This window comes from Dromaius novaehollandiae, chromosome 6 (assembly GCF_036370855.1).
Source record: "Dromaius novaehollandiae isolate bDroNov1 chromosome 6, bDroNov1.hap1, whole genome shotgun sequence".
NCBI lineage: Eukaryota > Metazoa > Chordata > Aves > Casuariiformes > Dromaiidae > Dromaius > Dromaius novaehollandiae.
The window spans coordinates 44529485-44546329 of record NC_088103.1 but is presented as its reverse complement, the minus strand read 5'-3'; the positions used below and the strand labels follow the sequence as shown (position 1 = coordinate 44546329).

The 16845-nt window shown below is 60.9% G+C and overlaps 1 protein-coding gene and 1 long non-coding RNA gene across 3 annotated transcripts in view; both read right to left on the bottom strand.

The window, feature by feature from the left end:
• DMBT1 (deleted in malignant brain tumors 1) overlaps positions 1 to 3237 on the bottom strand; it is a 97277-nt gene extending 94040 nt beyond the window's left edge. Inside the window, exons 1-3 of the mRNA XM_064514465.1 lie at positions 3207 to 3237; positions 1744 to 2055; positions 159 to 470 (exon numbers count right to left, since the gene is read on the bottom strand). Coding sequence (XP_064370535.1) covers positions 159 to 470; positions 1744 to 2055; positions 3207 to 3237 — 655 coding nt within the window. The remainder of the gene's footprint in view (positions 1 to 158; positions 471 to 1743; positions 2056 to 3206) is intronic.
• A 10367-nt stretch (positions 3238 to 13604) lies between these two features.
• LOC135328757 (uncharacterized) lies at positions 13605 to 14940 on the bottom strand. Of its 2 annotated transcripts, none has more exons than XR_010389793.1 (3): positions 14646 to 14940; positions 13967 to 14059; positions 13605 to 13682 (listed from the first exon to the last, which is right to left on the bottom strand). It is a non-coding gene; the product is annotated as an uncharacterized LOC135328757 (long non-coding RNA). The 2 variants fall into 2 exon arrangements; XR_010389794.1 differs by having other exon boundaries at positions 13967 to 14056.
• Positions 14941 to 16845: the final 1905 nt, after the last annotated feature.

Below are 16845 nucleotides of genomic sequence, written 5' to 3'. Positions count from 1 at the left end.
GCAAGGAAGAAAAAGCATAGATGGAATTGCCACCAAAAACAGCACGCACATTGCGAAAGAAATGGATAGAGAGGCTGGGGGACCAGTGGGGAGAAGAGAGCATGATGGTGTGGGATGGACATGCAGCAGAGCCAGGGGCATCTCCGTCGCCCTCCTACCTGCACAGACGACGCTGGCATCTTCCCCGTGGCCGCAGTTGTGCACGCCCCAGCCGTTGTGCCGGCACTCCTGCAGGGAGGACTCGTAGCCGCCGCACTGCACGTTGTCCAGGAGGATTCGCCCAGAACCAGGCCCAAAACGAGCGTTTCCGGGGGCTGCCACAGCCTGGCCACAGCCCAGCTGCCTGCACACCACCCGGGCATCACTCAGGCCCCAGGCGTCGTCGCACACCGTGCCCCAGCCGCTGCCGTCGAACACCTCCACGCGGCCTTCGCACTCGCTCCTGCCGTTGGCCAGCCGCAGGTGGATGCCTGGGACACAGGGATGCGGCACCGGGTCACGGCCCTGCCAGCCCGTGCCGCCGTGGCACTGCCGTGGGGTGGCCACGCACGGAAGCCCCTCATGGTCCCGTGGGGAAGCCCTGCGGCCCTGGCAGTGAATGCTGCTTCCCCCTCCCCGTTTCCAGGAGGCGTCCCCTGGCACACCAGCCTGTCCCTGTGGCAAATCCCTGTGGGATCACCTGCACAACCAGGGCACGGACCCACCACCATTCCCAGTACCCTTTACAGCTGCTCGGCTCTGCCCCGGAGCAGCCCCAGAGAGCCCCACGGCCTCCCGCAAAGGGCAGGGGGGAGCACAAGCCCTGCGCCAGGCAGGCGCCAGCCAGCACTCCTCGCTCGCCTCTCCTTCGCTCTGCTCTGCTCTGCTCTCCTGTTGTGCTGGTGCCTCCTGCAAAGCCCTAATGCCTCAGGCAGGCACCACTTACCTGGTGAGTATGGCCATGCCGGAGCAGAAGTTGCATCAGTGGCTGCAAGGAAGAAAAAGCAAGGAATGGAATTGCCAAAGGATCACACAATGGCTCAGGTCAGAAGAGACCTCTGGAGATCGTCTAGTCCAACCACCCTGCTCAAGCAGGGTCACCTAGAGCGCGTTGCCCAGGACCCTGTCCGGACAGGTATGAATATCTGCAAGGATGGAGACTCCACAGCCTCTCTCGGCAACCTGTTCCGGTGCTCCGTTACTCAGAAGCCGCACGCCACCACCAAACACAGCACGCACATTGCAAAAGAGATGGAAAGCGAGGCTGGGGCACCAATGGGGGGAAGAGAGCATGACGACACGTCCTGCTCTCTCCCTTTTGCACACAGCCACGTGAGTCCCCAGGGACGTCGCCTGCACCCCCTTGCGCTCCCGCTCTTTGCCACCACTCTCAGCAGCTACGACGCCAGGGAAGTACCTGTAGCCCTTGCTCTTCCCTCCATGTGTGCCCCAAAGGGGCACGTTGAATGAGGTGTGAAGCACGCTGCACGGGGAGGCGTATCGGCATGCTTCTGTGTGCTCGCACCCCGCGGTGCTCGAGGGGGATGCAGGCAGAGCCCGAGCCCCTGCAGAAGCCAGCACAGCAGGGAAGGGAAGCCCCCCGCAGACATGGCAGCGTCAAGTGCCAGGCAGCAATGGCCCCTAACGACGCCGCTCGCCCCTAGCCCTGCGGACGGTGGCTGCCCAGCTCCTGCCCTAGGGAGGGACCCAGAACGTCTGGCGGGAGATGCGGCAGAGCCAGGGGCACCTCCGTCGCCCTCCTACCTGCACAGACGACGCTGGCATCTTCCCCGTGGCCGCAGTTGTGCACGCCCCAGCCGTTGTGCCGGCACTCCTGCAGGGAGGACTCGTAGCCGCCGCACTGCACGTCGTCCAGGAGGATTCGCCCGGATCCAAGCCCAAAACGAGCGTTTCCGGGGGCTGCCACAGCCTGGCCACAGCCCAGCTGCCTGCACACCACCCGGGCATCACTCAGGCCCCAGGCGTCGTCGCACACCGTGCCCCAGCCGCTGCCGTCGAACACCTCCACGCGGCCTTCGCACTCGCTCCTGCCGTTGGCCAGCCGCAGGTGGATGCCTGGGACACAGGGATGCGGCACCGGGTCACGGCCCTGCCAGCCCGTGCCGCCGTGGCACTGCCGTGGGGTGGCCACGCACGGAAGCCCCTCGCAGCCCCGCGGGAATGCCCCTTGGGGGCAGGAGGGGGCTCCTCGCAACTCGCTGTCACTGAGGACTTGAGTGACAGGAGGGGCATCGTGGGAGCTTCGGAGAGGTGAGGGCCTCCTTCCACCGCGGCCCAGATGGGGAGGGAGCAGAGCAGGCTGCACTAAGGGGGCCATGACTGACACTGGGCAGAACTACCTGTTGTGGACATCGCTGCTGTGCTTCTCTCCGTTGTGGTCGTCTCCACTGTGGTCATCTCTGGTGCGGCTGTCTCCAGAACAGTCGTCTCTGCTGGAGTTCACATTGTGAGTATGAATAAAACAACTCCTGGATGAGGAACATGCCCGTGGGTCGGGGGCCCCTGTGTGCCAGCTACAAGCCTGGTTCCTCAAGAGGCAAAGGGAATCCCGAGAACTAACTCTGCCTGCACACACCATCCGGACAGAGGTCACCAGAGAGAAGGGAGGGTGGAAATTGCCCTTGGGAGTGCTCTTTATAAATAGTGTCAGCAGGGAAAGGGGCTAGTGCACAAGGGGCTGCTTGCTCCCAGGCACAGGACCGTGTGGCTCCAGGGGAGGCCAGAGCCTTCCACGGCGAGTCCCTGCCCTGGTGCTGGGAGCCGTGGGGTCCCCGGCACGACCAGGGCACGGACCCACCACCATTCCCAGTGCCCTTTACAGCTGCTCGGCTCTGCCCCGGAGCAGCCCCAGAGAGCCCCACGGCCTCCCGCAAAGGGCAGGGGGGAGCACAAGCCCTGCGCCAGGCAGGCGCCAGCCAGCACTCCTCGCTCGCCTCTCCTTCGCTCTGCTCTGCTCTGCTCTCCTGTTGTGCTGGTGCCTCCTGCAAAGCCCTAATGCCTCAGGCAGGCACCACTTACCTGGTGAGTATGGCCATGCCGGAGCAGAAGTTGGATCAGCGGCTGCAAGGAAGAAAAAGCAAGGAATGGAATTGCCAAAGGATCACACAACGGCTGAGGTCAGAAGAGACCTCTGGAGATCATCTAGTCAGGGAGCCAGGGAGCATTACCCCACCGAAAGAGCCTATCATGGAGGTCTCCAGCCCTACGGTCCTTCTCTGCCCACAGGTCAGTGACCATCGCGGCTCACTCTTAACCTCACAAGCACGGGACCTCCGGGGAAGGCCAGAGCCTTCCATGGCGAGTCCCTGCCCTGGTGCTGGGAGCCATGGGGTCCCCGGCACGACCAGGGCACGGACCCACCACCATTCCCAGTGCCCTTTACAGCTGCTCGGCTCTGCCCCGGAGCAGCCCCAGAGAGCCCCACGGCCTCCCACAAAGGGCAGGGGGGAGCACAAGCCCTGCGCCAGGCAGGCGCCAGCCAGCACTCCTCGCTCGCCTCTCCTTCGCTCTGCTCTGCTCTGCTCTCCTGTTGTGCTGGTGCCTCCTGCAAAGCCCTAATGCCTCAGGCAGGCACCACTTACCTGGTGAGTATGGCCATGCCGGAGCAGAAGTTGGATCAGTGGCTGCAAGGAAGAAAAAGCAAGGAATGGAATTGCCAAAGAATCACACAACGGCTGAGGTCAGAAGAGACCTCTGGAGATCGTCTAGTCCAACCACCCTGCTCAAGCAGGGTCACCTAGAGCGCATTGCCCAGGACCCTGTCCAGACGGGTATGAATATCTGCAAGGATGGAGACTCCACAGCCTCTCTCGGCAACCTGTTCCGGTGCTCCGTTACTCAGAAGCCGCACGCCACCACCAAACACAGCACGCACATTGCAAAAGAGATGGAAAGCGAGGCTGGGGCACCAATGGGGGGAAGAGAGCATGACGACACGTCCTGCTCTCTCCCTTTTGCACACAGCCACGTGAGTCCCCAGGGACGTCGCCTGCACCCCCTTGCGCTCCCGCTCTTTGCCACCACTCTCAGCAGCTACGACGCCAGGGAACTACCTGTAGCCCTTGCTCTTCCCTCCATGTGTGCCCCAAAGGGGCACGTTGAATGAGGTGTGAAGCACGCTGCACGGGGAGGCGTATCGGCACGCGTGCTCAGGACATGAGAGCCGACCTGGTGGCAGCAGGCTGAAGGGGGCCTGGCCCCCCAGTGCCTACATGTGGGACTGGGCTGGGCTCCGCTTGCGCGTAGGCGCTCTCAAATGCGCAGCTGCTGGCAATGGGGGCTTGGTGTCCAGGAAGCCCATGGACATGTTGGGTCTTGCCGCAGGCCTGGGCACCAGCGGAGGTGTCCCAGGCAGTTGTCTTCTGCGCGCTCACACCCCGTGGTGCTCGAGGGAGAACGCAGGCAGAGCCCAAGCCGCTTGCAGCGGACTGGGCAGCAGGGAGAGAAGACCCCCCCTGCAGCAAAGGCCTGTGAGGAGGAAAGGGGGGCAGGAGACATGCATGGATGAGCAAGGAGCTCCTGGCAAACCTCCAACAGAAGAAGGACGTATAGAGAAGGTGGAAGCAGAGACAGATAACCTGGGAGGAGCACAGGACTGCTGTCCGCGGATGCAGGAATGAGGCTAGGAAGGCCAAGGCCCATCTGCAGTTTAATCTGGCAATGGATGCCAAGAACAACGAGAAGGGCTTTTTTGAAAACATCGGTGACAAAAGGAAGACTAGGGCAAATGTGGTCCCGCTGCCGAACAGAGTGGGGGGCCCGGGGACAAAGGATACAGAAAAGACTGAGGTACTGAATGCCTTCTTTGCCTTAGTCTTTACTGGTAAGACTGGCCCTCAGGAATCCCAGGCCCTGGCGACCAGGGAGAAAGTCTGGAGAAAGGAAGGCTTTCCCTTGGTGGAGGAGAATCAGGGTAGGGATCGCTTAAGCAAACTGGACGTACACCAGGTCCTTGGGCCCTGATGGGATATACCCACGAGTGCTGAGGGAGCTGGCGGACGTCATTGCTAGGCCACTCTCGATCATCCTTGAAAGCTCACGGAGATCAGCAGAGGTGCCTGAGGACTGGAAGAAAGCAAATGTCACCGCTGTCTTCAAAAAGGGCAAGGAGGACCCAGGAAACTACTGGCCAGTCAGCCGCACCTCGGTCCCTAGAGAGGTGGCAGAGCAGCTCGTCCTGGAGACCATTTCCAAGCATATGAAGGATAAGAAGGTGACCAGGAGTAGTCAGCATGGATTCACAAGGGGGATAAGAAGGTGACCAGGAGTAGTCAGCATGGATTCACAAGGGGGAAATCATGCTTATCCAACTTGATAGCCTTCTATGATGGGATGACTGGCTGGGTGGATGAGGGGAGAGCAGTGGATGTTGTCTGCCTTGACTTCAGTAACGCTTTTGATGCTGTCTCCTGCAACATCCTCATAGGCAAGCTCAGGAAGTGCGGGCTACGTGAGCAGATGGTGAGGTGGACTGAAAAGCAGCTGAATGGCAGAGCTCAGAGGGTCATGCTCAGTGGTGCAAAGTCTAGCTGGAGGCCTGTAGCTAGTGGTGTCCCCCAGGGGTCAATCCTGTTCAACTTATTCATTAATGACCTGGATAAAGGGCACCGTCAGCAAGTGTGGTGATGATACCAAACTGGGAGGAGTGGCTGTCACACCAGAGGGCCGTGCTGCCATTCAGAGGGACCTTGACAGGCTGGAGAGATGGGCAGAGAGGAACCTCACGAAGTTCAACACAGGCAAGTGCAGGGTCCTGCACCTAGGGAGGAATAACCCTGTGTACTAGTACAGGCTGGGGGACTGGCCTGCTGGAAAGCAGCTCTGCGGAGGAAGACCTGGGAATCCTGGTGGAGAACAAGTTGACCATGAGCCAGCAACATGCTCCTGTGGCCAAGAAGGCCAATGGTATCCTGGCCTACATTAGGAAGATGGCACCAGTTGCCAGCAGGTGAAGGGAGGTGATCCCCCCCGCTCTGCTCAGCCCTGGTGAGGCCACACCTGGAGTGCTGTGCCCTGTGCTGGGCTCCCCAGTACAAGAGAGACATGGAGCTACTGGAGCGAGTCCAGCAAAGAAGGGTGTGAAGAGGATGGGGCCAGACTCTTCTCAGTGATGCCCAGTAACAGGACGAGAGGCAACGGGCACAAACTGGAAAAAGGAAAGTTCCGTCTCAACATGAGGAACAGCTTCTTTCCTGTGAGGGTGACTGAGCACAGGAACAGGTTGCCCAGAGAGGCTGTGGAGTCTCCATCCTGGCAGATAATGAAAAGCAGTCTGGATAGGGTCCTGGGACAGTGCTCCAGCTGACCATGCTTGAGGAGGGTGGTTGAACTAGGTGACTCCAGAGGTCCCTTCCAACCTCAACCATTCTGTGATTTTGGGGAGCTAACCGTGCCGCTCGCCCCTAGCCCTGCCGATGGTGGCTGCCCAGCTCCTGCCCTAGGGAGGGACCCAGAACGCCTGGCGGGAGATGCGGCAGAGCCAGGGGCACCTCCGTCGCCCTCCTACCTGCACAGACGACGCTGGCATCTTCCCCGTGGCCACAGTTGTGCACGCCCCAGCCGTTGTGCCGGCACTCCTGCAGGGAGGACTCGTAGCCGCCGCACTGCACGTCGTCCAGGAGGATTTGCCCGGATCCAAGCCCAAAACGAGCGTTTCCGGGGGCTGCCACAGCCTGGCCACAGCCCAGCTGCCTGCACACCACCCGGGCATCACTCAGGCCCCAGGCGTCGTCGCACACCGTGCCCCAGCCGCTGCCGTCGAACACCTCCACGCGGCCTTCGCACTCGCTCCTGCCGTTGGCCAGCCGCAGGTGGATGCCTGGGACACAGGGATGCGGCACCGGGTCACGGCCCTGCCAGCCCGTGCCGCCGTGGCACTGCCGTGGGGTGGCCACGCACGGAAGCCCCTCATGGTCCCGTGGGGAAGCCCTGCGGCCCTGGCAGTGAATGCTGCTTCCCCCTCCCCGTTTCCAGGAGGCGTCCCCTGGCACACCAGCCTGTCCCTGTGGCAAATCCCTGTGGGATCACCTGCACAACCAGGGCACGGACCCACCACCATTCCCAGTGCCCTTTACAGCTGCTCGGCTCTGCCCCGGAGCAGCCCCAGAGAGCCCCACGGCCTCCCGCAAAGGGCAGGGGGGAGCACAAGCCCTGCGCCAGGCAGGCGCCAGCCAGCACTCCTCGCTCGCCTCTCCTTCGCTCTGCTCTGCTCTGCTCTCCTGTTGTGCTGGTGCCTCCTGCAAAGCCCTAATGCCTCAGGCAGGCACCACTTACCTGGTGAGTATGGCCATGCCGGAGCAGAAGTTGCATCAGCGGCTGCAAGGAAGAAAAAGCAAGGAATGGAATTGCCAAAGGATCACACAACGGCTGAGGTCAGAAGAGACCTCTGGAGATCATCTAGTCAGGGAGCCAGGGAGCATTACCCCACCGAAAGAGCCTATCATGGAGGTCTCCAGCCCTACGGTCCTTCTCTGCCCACAGGTCAGTGACCATCGCGGCTCACTCTTAACCTCACAAGCACGGGACCTCCAGGGAAGGCCAGAGCCTTCCATGGCGAGTCCCTGCCCTGGTCCTGGGAGCCATGGGGTCCCCGGCACGACCAGGGCACGGACCCACCACCATTCCCAGTGCCCTTTACAGCTGCTTGGCTCTGCCCCAGAGCAGCCCCAGAGAGCCCCACGGCCTCCCGCAAAGGGCAGGGGGGAGCACAAGCCCTGCGCCAGGCAGGCGCCAGCCAGCACTCCTCGCTCGCCTCTCCTTCGCTCTGCTCTGCTCTGCTCTCCTGTTGTGCTGGTGCCTCCTGCAAAGCCCTAATGCCTCAGGCAGGCACCACTTACCTGGTGAGTATGGCCATGCCGGAGCAGAAGTTGCATCAGCGGCTGCAAGGAAGAAAAAGCAAGGAATGGAATTGCCAAAGAATCACACAATGGCTCAGGTCAGAAGAGACCTCTGGAGATCGTCTAGTCCAACCACCCTGCTCAAGCAGGGTCACCTAGAGCGCGTTGCCCAGGACCCTGTCCAGACAGGTATGAATATCTGCAAGGATGGAGACTCCACAGCCTCTCTCGGCAACCTGTTCCGGTGCTCCGTTACTCAGAAGCCGCACGCCACCACCAAACACAGCACGCACATTGCAAAAGAGATGGAAAGCGAGGCTGGGGCACCAATGGGGGGAAGAGAGCATGACGACACGTCCTGCTCTCTCCCTTTTGCACACAGCCACGTGAGTCCCCAGGGACGTCGCCTGCACCCCCTTGCGCTCCCGCTCTTTGCCACCACTCTCAGCAGCTACGACGCCAGGGAACTACCTGTAGCCCTTGCTCTTCCCTCCATGTGTGCCCCAAAGGGGCACGTTGAATGAGGTGTGAAGCACGCTGCACGGGGAGGCGTATCGGCATGCTTCTGTGTGCTCGCACCCCGCGGTGCTCGAGGGGGATGCAGGCAGAGCCCGAGCCCCTGCAGAAGCCAGCACAGCAGGGAAGGGAAGCCCCCCGCAGACATGGCAGCGTCAAGTGCCAGGCAGCAATGGCCCCTAACGACGCCGCTCGCCCCTAGCCCTGCCGACGGTGGCTGCCCAGCTCCTGCCCTAGGGAGGGACCCAGAACGCCTGGCGGGAGATGCGGCAGAGCCGGGGGCACCTCCGTCGCCCTCCTACCTGCACAGACGACGCTGGCATCTTCCCCGTGGCCGCAGTTGTGCACGCCCCAGCCGTTGTGCCGGCACTCCTGCAGGGAGGACTCGTAGCCGCCGCACTGCACGTCGTCCAGGAGGATTCGCCCGGATCCAAGCCCAAAACGAGCGTTTCCGGGGGCTGCCACAGCCTGGCCACAGCCCAGCTGCCTGCACACCACCCGGGCATCACTCAGGCCCCAGGCGTCGTCGCACACCGTGCCCCAGCCGCTGCCGTCGAACACCTCCACGCGGCCTTCGCACTCGCTCCTGCCGTTGGCCAGCCGCAGGTGGATGCCTGGGACACAGGGATGCGGCACCGGGTCACGGCCCTGCCAGCCCGTGCCGCCGTGGCACTGCCGTGGGGTGGCCACGCACGGAAGCCCCTCGCAGCCCCGCGGGAATGCCCCTTGGGGGCAGGAGGGGGCTCCTCGCAACTCGCTGTCACTGAGGACTTGAGTGACAGGAGGGGCATCGTGGGAGCTTCGGAGAGGTGAGGGCCTCCTTCCACCGCGGCCCAGATGGGGAGGGAGCAGAGCAGGCTGCACTAAGGGGGCCATGACTGACACTGGGCAGAACTACCTGTTGTGGACATCGCTGCTGTGCTTCTCTCCGTTGTGGTCGTCTCCACTGTGGTCATCTCTGGTGCGGCTGTCTCCAGTACAGTCGTCTCTGCTGGAGTTCACATTGTGAATATGAATAAAACAACTCCTGGATGAGGAACATGCCCGTGGGTCGGGGGCCCCTGTGTGCCAGCTACAAGCCTGGTTCCTCAAGAGGCAAAGGGAATCCCGAGAACTAACTCTGCCTGCACACACCATCCGGACAGAGGTCACCAGAGAGAAGGGAGGGTGGAAATTGCCCTTGGGAGTGCTCTTTATAAATAGTGTCAGGAGGGAAAGGGGCTAGTGCACAAGGGGCTGCTTGCTCCCAGGCACAGGACCGTGTGGCTCCAGGGGAGGCCAGAGCCTTCCACGGCGAGTCCCTGCCCTGGTGCTGGGAGCCGTGGGGTCCCCGGCACGACCAGGGCACGGACCCACCACCATTCCCAGTGCCCTTTACAGCTGCTCGGCTCTGCCCCGGAGCAGCCCCAGAGAGCCCCACGGCCTCCCGCAAAGGGCAGGGGGGAGCACAAGCCCTGCGCCAGGCAGGCGCCAGCCAGCACTCCTCGCTCGCCTCTCCTTCGCTCTGCTCTGCTCTGCTCTCCTGTTGTGCTGGTGCCTCCTGCAAAGCCCTAATGCCTCAGGCAGGCACCACTTACCTGGTGAGTATGGCCATGCCGGAGCAGAAGTTGCATCAGCGGCTGCAAGGAAGAAAAAGCAAGGAATGGAAGTGCCAAAGAATCACACAACGGCTGAGGTCAGAAGAGACCTCTGGAGATCATCTAGTCAGGGAGCCAGGGAGCATTACCCCACCGAAAGAGCCTATCATGGAGGTCTCCAGCCCTACGGTCCTTCTCTGCCCACAGGTCAGTGACCATCGCGGCTCACTCTTAACCTCACAAGCACGGGACCTCCAGGGAAGGCCAGAGCCTTCCATGGCGAGTCCCTGCCCTGGTCCTGGGAGCCATGGGGTCCCCGGCACGACCAGGGCACGGACCCACCACCATTCCCAGTGCCCTTTACAGCTGCTTGGCTCTGCCCCAGAGCAGCCCCAGAGAGCCCCACGGCCTCCCGCAAAGGGCAGGGGGGAGCACAAGCCCTGCGCCAGGCAGGCGCCAGCCAGCACTCCTCGCTCGCCTCTCCTTCGCTCTGCTCTGCTCTGCTCTCCTGTTGTGCTGGTGCCTCCTGCAAAGCCCTAATGCCTCAGGCAGGCACCACTTACCTGGTGAGTATGGCCATGCCGGAGCAGAAGTTGCATCAGCGGCTGCAAGGAAGAAAAAGCAAGGAATGGAATTGCCAAAGAATCACACAATGGCTCAGGTCAGAAGAGACCTCTGGAGATCGTCTAGTCCAACCACCCTGCTCAAGCAGGGTCACCTAGAGCGCGTTGCCCAGGACCCTGTCCAGACAGGTATGAATATCTGCAAGGATGGAGACTCCACAGCCTCTCTCGGCAACCTGTTCCGGTGCTCCGTTACTCAGAAGCCGCACGCCACCACCAAACACAGCACGCACATTGCAAAAGAGATGGAAAGCGAGGCTGGGGCACCAATGGGGGGAAGAGAGCATGACGACACGTCCTGCTCTCTCCCTTTTGCACACAGCCACGTGAGTCCCCAGGGACGTCGCCTGCACCCCCTTGCGCTCCCGCTCTTTGCCACCACTCTCAGCAGCTACGACGCCAGGGAACTACCTGTAGCCCTTGCTCTTCCCTCCATGTGTGCCCCAAAGGGGCACGTTGAATGAGGTGTGAAGCACGCTGCACGGGGAGGCGTATCGGCACGCGTGCTCAGGACATGAGAGCCGACCTGGTGGCAGCAGGCTGAAGGGGGCCTGGCCCCCCAGTGCCTACATGTGGGACTGGGCTGGGCTCCGCTTGCGCGTAGGCGCTCTCAAATGCGCAGCTGCTGGCAATGGGGGCTTGGTGTCCAGGAAGCCCATGGACATGTTGGGTCTTGCCGCAGGCCTGGGCACCAGCGGAGGTGTCCCAGGCAGTTGTCTTCTGCGCGCTCACACCCCGTGGTGCTCGAGGGAGAACGCAGGCAGAGCCCAAGCCGCTTGCAGCGGACTGGGCAGCAGGGAGAGAAGACCCCCCTGCAGCAAAGGCCTGTGAGGAGGAAAGGGGGGCAGGAGACATGCATGGATGAGCAAGGAGCTCCTGGCAAACCTCCAACAGAAGAAGGACGTATAGAGAAGGTGGAAGCAGAGACAGATAACCTGGGAGGAGCACAGGACTGTTGTCTGCGAATGCAGGAATGAGGCTAGGAAGGCCAAGGCCCATCTGCAGTTTAATCTGGCAATGGATGCCAAGAACAACGAGAAGGGCTTTTTTGAAAACATCGGTGACAAAAGGAAGACTAGGGCAAATGTGGTCCCGCTGCCGAACAGAGTGGGGGGCCCGGGGACAAAGGATACAGAAAAGACTGAGGTACTGAATGCCTTCTTTGCCTTAGTCTTTACTGGTAAGACTGGCCCTCAGGAATCCCAGGCCCTGGCGACCAGGGAGAAAGTCTGGAGAAAGGAAGGCTTTCCCTTGGTGGAGGAGAATCAGGGTAGGGATCGCTTAAGCAAACTGGACGTACACCAGGTCCTTGGGCCCTGATGGGATATACCCACGAGTGCTGAGGGAGCTGGCGGACGTCATTGCTAGGCCACTCTCGATCATCCTTGAAAGCTCACGGAGATCAGCAGAGGCGCCTGAGGACTGGAAGAAAGCAAATGTCACCGCTGTCTTCAAAAAGGGCAAGGAGGACCCAGGAAACTACTGGCCAGTCAGCCGCACCTCGGTCCCTAGAGAGGTGGCAGAGCAGCTCGTCCTGGAGACCATTTCCAAGCGTATGAAGGATAAGAAGGTGACCAGGAGTAGTCAGCATGGATTCACAAGGGGGAAATCATGCTTATCCAACTTGATAGCCTTCTATGATGGGATGACTGGCTGGGTGGATGAGGGGAGAGCAGTGGATGTTGTCTGCCTTGACTTCAGTAACGCTTTTGATGCTGTCTCCTGCAACATCCTCATAGGCAAGCTCAGGAAGTGCGGGCTACGTGAGCAGATGGTGAGGTGGACTGAAAAGCAGCTGAATGGCAGAGCTCAGAGGGTCATGCTCAGTGGTGCAAAGTCTAGCTGGAGGCCTGTAGCTAGTGGTGTCCCCCAGGGGTCAATCCTGTTCAACTTATTCATTAATGACCTGGATAAAGGGCACCGTCAGCAAGTGTGGTGATGATACCAAACTGGGAGGAGTGGCTGTCACACCAGAGGGCCGTGCTGCCATTCAGAGGGACCTTGACAGGCTGGAGAGATGGGCAGAGAGGAACCTCATGAAGTTCAACACAGGCAAGTGCAGGGTCCTGCACCTAGGGAGGAATAACCCTGTGTACTAGTACAGGCTGGGGGACTGGCCTGCTGGAAAGCAGCTCTGCGGAGGAAGACCTGGGAATCCTGGTGGAGAACAAGTTGACCATGAGCCAGCAACATGCTCCTGTGGCCAAGAAGGCCAATGGTATCCTGGCCTACATTAGGAAGATGGCACCTGTTGCCAGCAGGTGAAGGGAGGTGATCCCCCCCGCTCTACTCAGCCCTGGTGAGGCCACACCTGGAGTGCTGTGCCCTGTGCTGGGCTCCCCAGTACAAGAGAGACATGGAGCTACTGGAGCGAGTCCAGCAAAGAAGGGTGTGAAGAGGATGGGGCCAGACTCTTCTCAGTGATGCCCAGTAACAGGACGAGAGGCAACGGGCACAAACTGGAAAAAGGAAAGTTCCGTCTCAACATGAGGAACAGCTTCTTTCCTGTGAGGGTGACTGAGCACAGGAACAGGTTGCCCAGAGAGGCTGTGGAGTCTCCATCCTGGCAGATAATGAAAAGCAGTCTGGATAGGGTCCTGGGACAGTGCTCCAGCTGACCATGCTTGAGGAGGGTGGTTGGACTAGGTGACTCCAGAGGTCCCTTCCAACCTCAACCATTCTGTGATTTTGGGGAGCTAACCGTGCCGCTCGCCCCTAGTCCTGCCGACGGCGGTGGCCCAGCTCCTGCTCTAGGGAGGGACCCAGAACGCCTGGCGGGAGATGCGGCAGAGCCGGGGGCACCTCCGTCGCCCTCCTACCTGCACAGACGACGCTGGCATCTTCCCCGTGGCCGCAGTTGTGCACGCCCCAGCCGTTGTGCCGGCACTCCTGCAGGGAGGACTCGTAGCCGCCGCACTGCACGTCGTCCAGGAGGATTCGCCCGGATCCAAGCCCAAAACGAGCGTTTCCGGGGGCTGCCACAGCCTGGCCACAGCCCAGCTGCCTGCACACCACCCGGGCATCACTCAGGCCCCAGGCGTTGTCGCACACCGTGCCCCAGCCGCTGCCGTCGAACACCTCCACGCGGCCTTCGCACTCGCTCCTGCCGTTGGCCAGCCGCAGGTGGATGCCTGGGACACAGGGATGCGGCACCGGGTCACGGCCCTGCCAGCCCGTGCCGCCGTGGCACTGCCGTGGGGTGGCCACGCACGGAAGCCCCTCGCAGCCCCGCGGGAATGCCCCTTGGGGGCAGGAGGGGGCTCCTCGCAACTCGCTGTCACTGAGGACTTGAGTGACAGGAGGGGCATCGTGGGAGCTTCGGAGAGGTGAGGGCCTCCTTCCACCGCGGCCCAGATGGGGAGGGAGCAGAGCAGGCTGCACTAAGGGGGCCATGACTGACACTGGGCAGAACTACCTGTTGTGGACATCGCTGCTGTGCTTCTCTCCGTTGTGGTCGTCTCCACTGTGGTCATCTCTGGTGCGGCTGTCTCCAGTACAGTCGTCTCTGCTGGAGTTCACATTGTGAATATGAATAAAACAACTCCTGGATGAGGAACATGCCCGTGGGTCGGGGGCCCCTGTGTGCCAGCTACAAGCCTGGTTCCTCAAGAGGCAAAGGGAATCCCGAGAACTAACTCTGCCTGCACACACCATCCGGACAGAGGTCACCAGAGAGAAGGGAGGGTGGAAATTGCCCTTGGGAGTGCTCTTTATAAATAGTGTCAGGAGGGAAAGGGGCTAGTGCACAAGGGGCTGCTTGCTCCCAGGCACAGGACCGTGTGGCTCCAGGGGAGGCCAGAGCCTTCCACGGCGAGTCCCTGCCCTGGTGCTGGGAGCCGTGGGGTCCCCGGCACGACCAGGGCACGGACCCACCACCATTCCCAGTGCCCTTTACAGCTGCTCGGCTCTGCCCCGGAGCAGCCCCAGAGAGCCCCACGGCCTCCCGCAAAGGGCAGGGGGGAGCACAAGCCCTGCGCCAGGCAGGCGCCAGCCAGCACTCCTCGCTCGCCTCTCCTTCGCTCTGCTCTGCTCTGCTCTCCTGTTGTGCTGGTGCCTCCTGCAAAGCCCTAATGCCTCAGGCAGGCACCACTTACCTGGTGAGTATGGCCATGCCGGAGCAGAAGTTGCATCAGCGGCTGCAAGGAAGAAAAAGCAAGGAATGGAAGTGCCAAAGAATCACACAACGGCTGAGGTCAGAAGAGACCTCTGGAGATCATCTAGTCAGGGAGCCAGGGAGCATTACCCCACCGAAAGAGCCTATCATGGAGGTCTCCAGCCCTACGGTCCTTCTCTGCCCACAGGTCAGTGACCATCGCGGCTCACTCTTAACCTCACAAGCACGGGACCTCCAGGGAAGGCCAGAGCCTTCCATGGCGAGTCCCTGCCCTGGTCCTGGGAGCCATGGGGTCCCCGGCACGACCAGGGCACGGACCCACCACCATTCCCAGTGCCCTTTACAGCTGCTTGGCTCTGCCCCAGAGCAGCCCCAGAGAGCCCCACGGCCTCCCGCAAAGGGCAGGGGGGAGCACAAGCCCTGCGCCAGGCAGGCGCCAGCCAGCACTCCTCGCTCGCCTCTCCTTCGCTCTGCTCTGCTCTGCTCTCCTGTTGTGCTGGTGCCTCCTGCAAAGCCCTAATGCCTCAGGCAGGCACCACTTACCTGGTGAGTATGGCCATGCCGGAGCAGAAGTTGCATCAGCGGCTGCAAGGAAGAAAAAGCAAGGAATGGAATTGCCAAAGAATCACACAATGGCTCAGGTCAGAAGAGACCTCTGGAGATCGTCTAGTCCAACCACCCTGCTCAAGCAGGGTCACCTAGAGCGCGTTGCCCAGGACCCTGTCCAGACAGGTATGAATATCTGCAAGGATGGAGACTCCACAGCCTCTCTCGGCAACCTGTTCCGGTGCTCCGTTACTCAGAAGCCGCACGCCACCACCAAACACAGCACGCACATTGCAAAAGAGATGGAAAGCGAGGCTGGGGCACCAATGGGGGGAAGAGAGCATGACGACACGTCCTGCTCTCTCCCTTTTGCACACAGCCACGTGAGTCCCCAGGGACGTCGCCTGCACCCCCTTGCGCTCCCGCTCTTTGCCACCACTCTCAGCAGCTACGACGCCAGGGAACTACCTGTAGCCCTTGCTCTTCCCTCCATGTGTGCCCCAAAGGGGCACGTTGAATGAGGTGTGAAGCACGCTGCACGGGGAGGCGTATCGGCACGCGTGCTCAGGACATGAGAGCCGACCTGGTGGCAGCAGGCTGAAGGGGGCCTGGCCCCCCAGTGCCTACATGTGGGACTGGGCTGGGCTCCGCTTGCGCGTAGGCGCTCTCAAATGCGCAGCTGCTGGCAATGGGGGCTTGGTGTCCAGGAAGCCCATGGACATGTTGGGTCTTGCCGCAGGCCTGGGCACCAGCGGAGGTGTCCCAGGCAGTTGTCTTCTGCGCGCTCACACCCCGTGGTGCTCGAGGGAGAACGCAGGCAGAGCCCAAGCCGCTTGCAGCGGACTGGGCAGCAGGGAGAGAAGACCCCCCTGCAGCAAAGGCCTGTGAGGAGGAAAGGGGGGCAGGAGACATGCATGGATGAGCAAGGAGCTCCTGGCAAACCTCCAACAGAAGAAGGACGTATAGAGAAGGTGGAAGCAGAGACAGATAACCTGGGAGGAGCACAGGACTGTTGTCCGCGAATGCAGGAATGGGGCTAGGAAGGCCAAGGCCCATCTGCAGTTTAATCTGGGAAAATGGCAGTTGTAACTTGGTCTTGGGAGTGGTATTTATAAATAGTGTCAGAAGGGAAAGGGATTAGTGCACAAGGTGCTGCCTGCTCCCAGGAACAGGGCACCATGGCTCCTGGGGATGCCAGAGCCTTCCCTCTGCGAGCCCCTACCCTGGTCCTGGACTCCACGGGGTCCCTGGCAGGAGCAGGACACAGACCCAGCACCATCCTAGGTGCACTCAGCTCTTCACCAGTGCAGCCCAGGTGGCCCTTTTGGGGTGGTGCTTGGTGCAGCACCAGGAGTGAGTCAGGGGGGCATGAATTACCTGTTGAATTCAGCCATCTATGGTCTTAATCTTTGACAAATGTGGAAAACTGCAATATCTAATCTACTATAGATATATAAAACACCTGAATTACCTGTTGTTTGTGACCATGCCTCAGTTCCATAAAGATCTGTTATAAATACAGAATAGACAATGAACATACAAATGAAGTAGCTTTTCTTAAAAATAAGGGTAAAGTAAAATTAGAAAAGAGCATGGTGACAGCATACTCAAAGTAGATTGAAATTTGTGTAGGA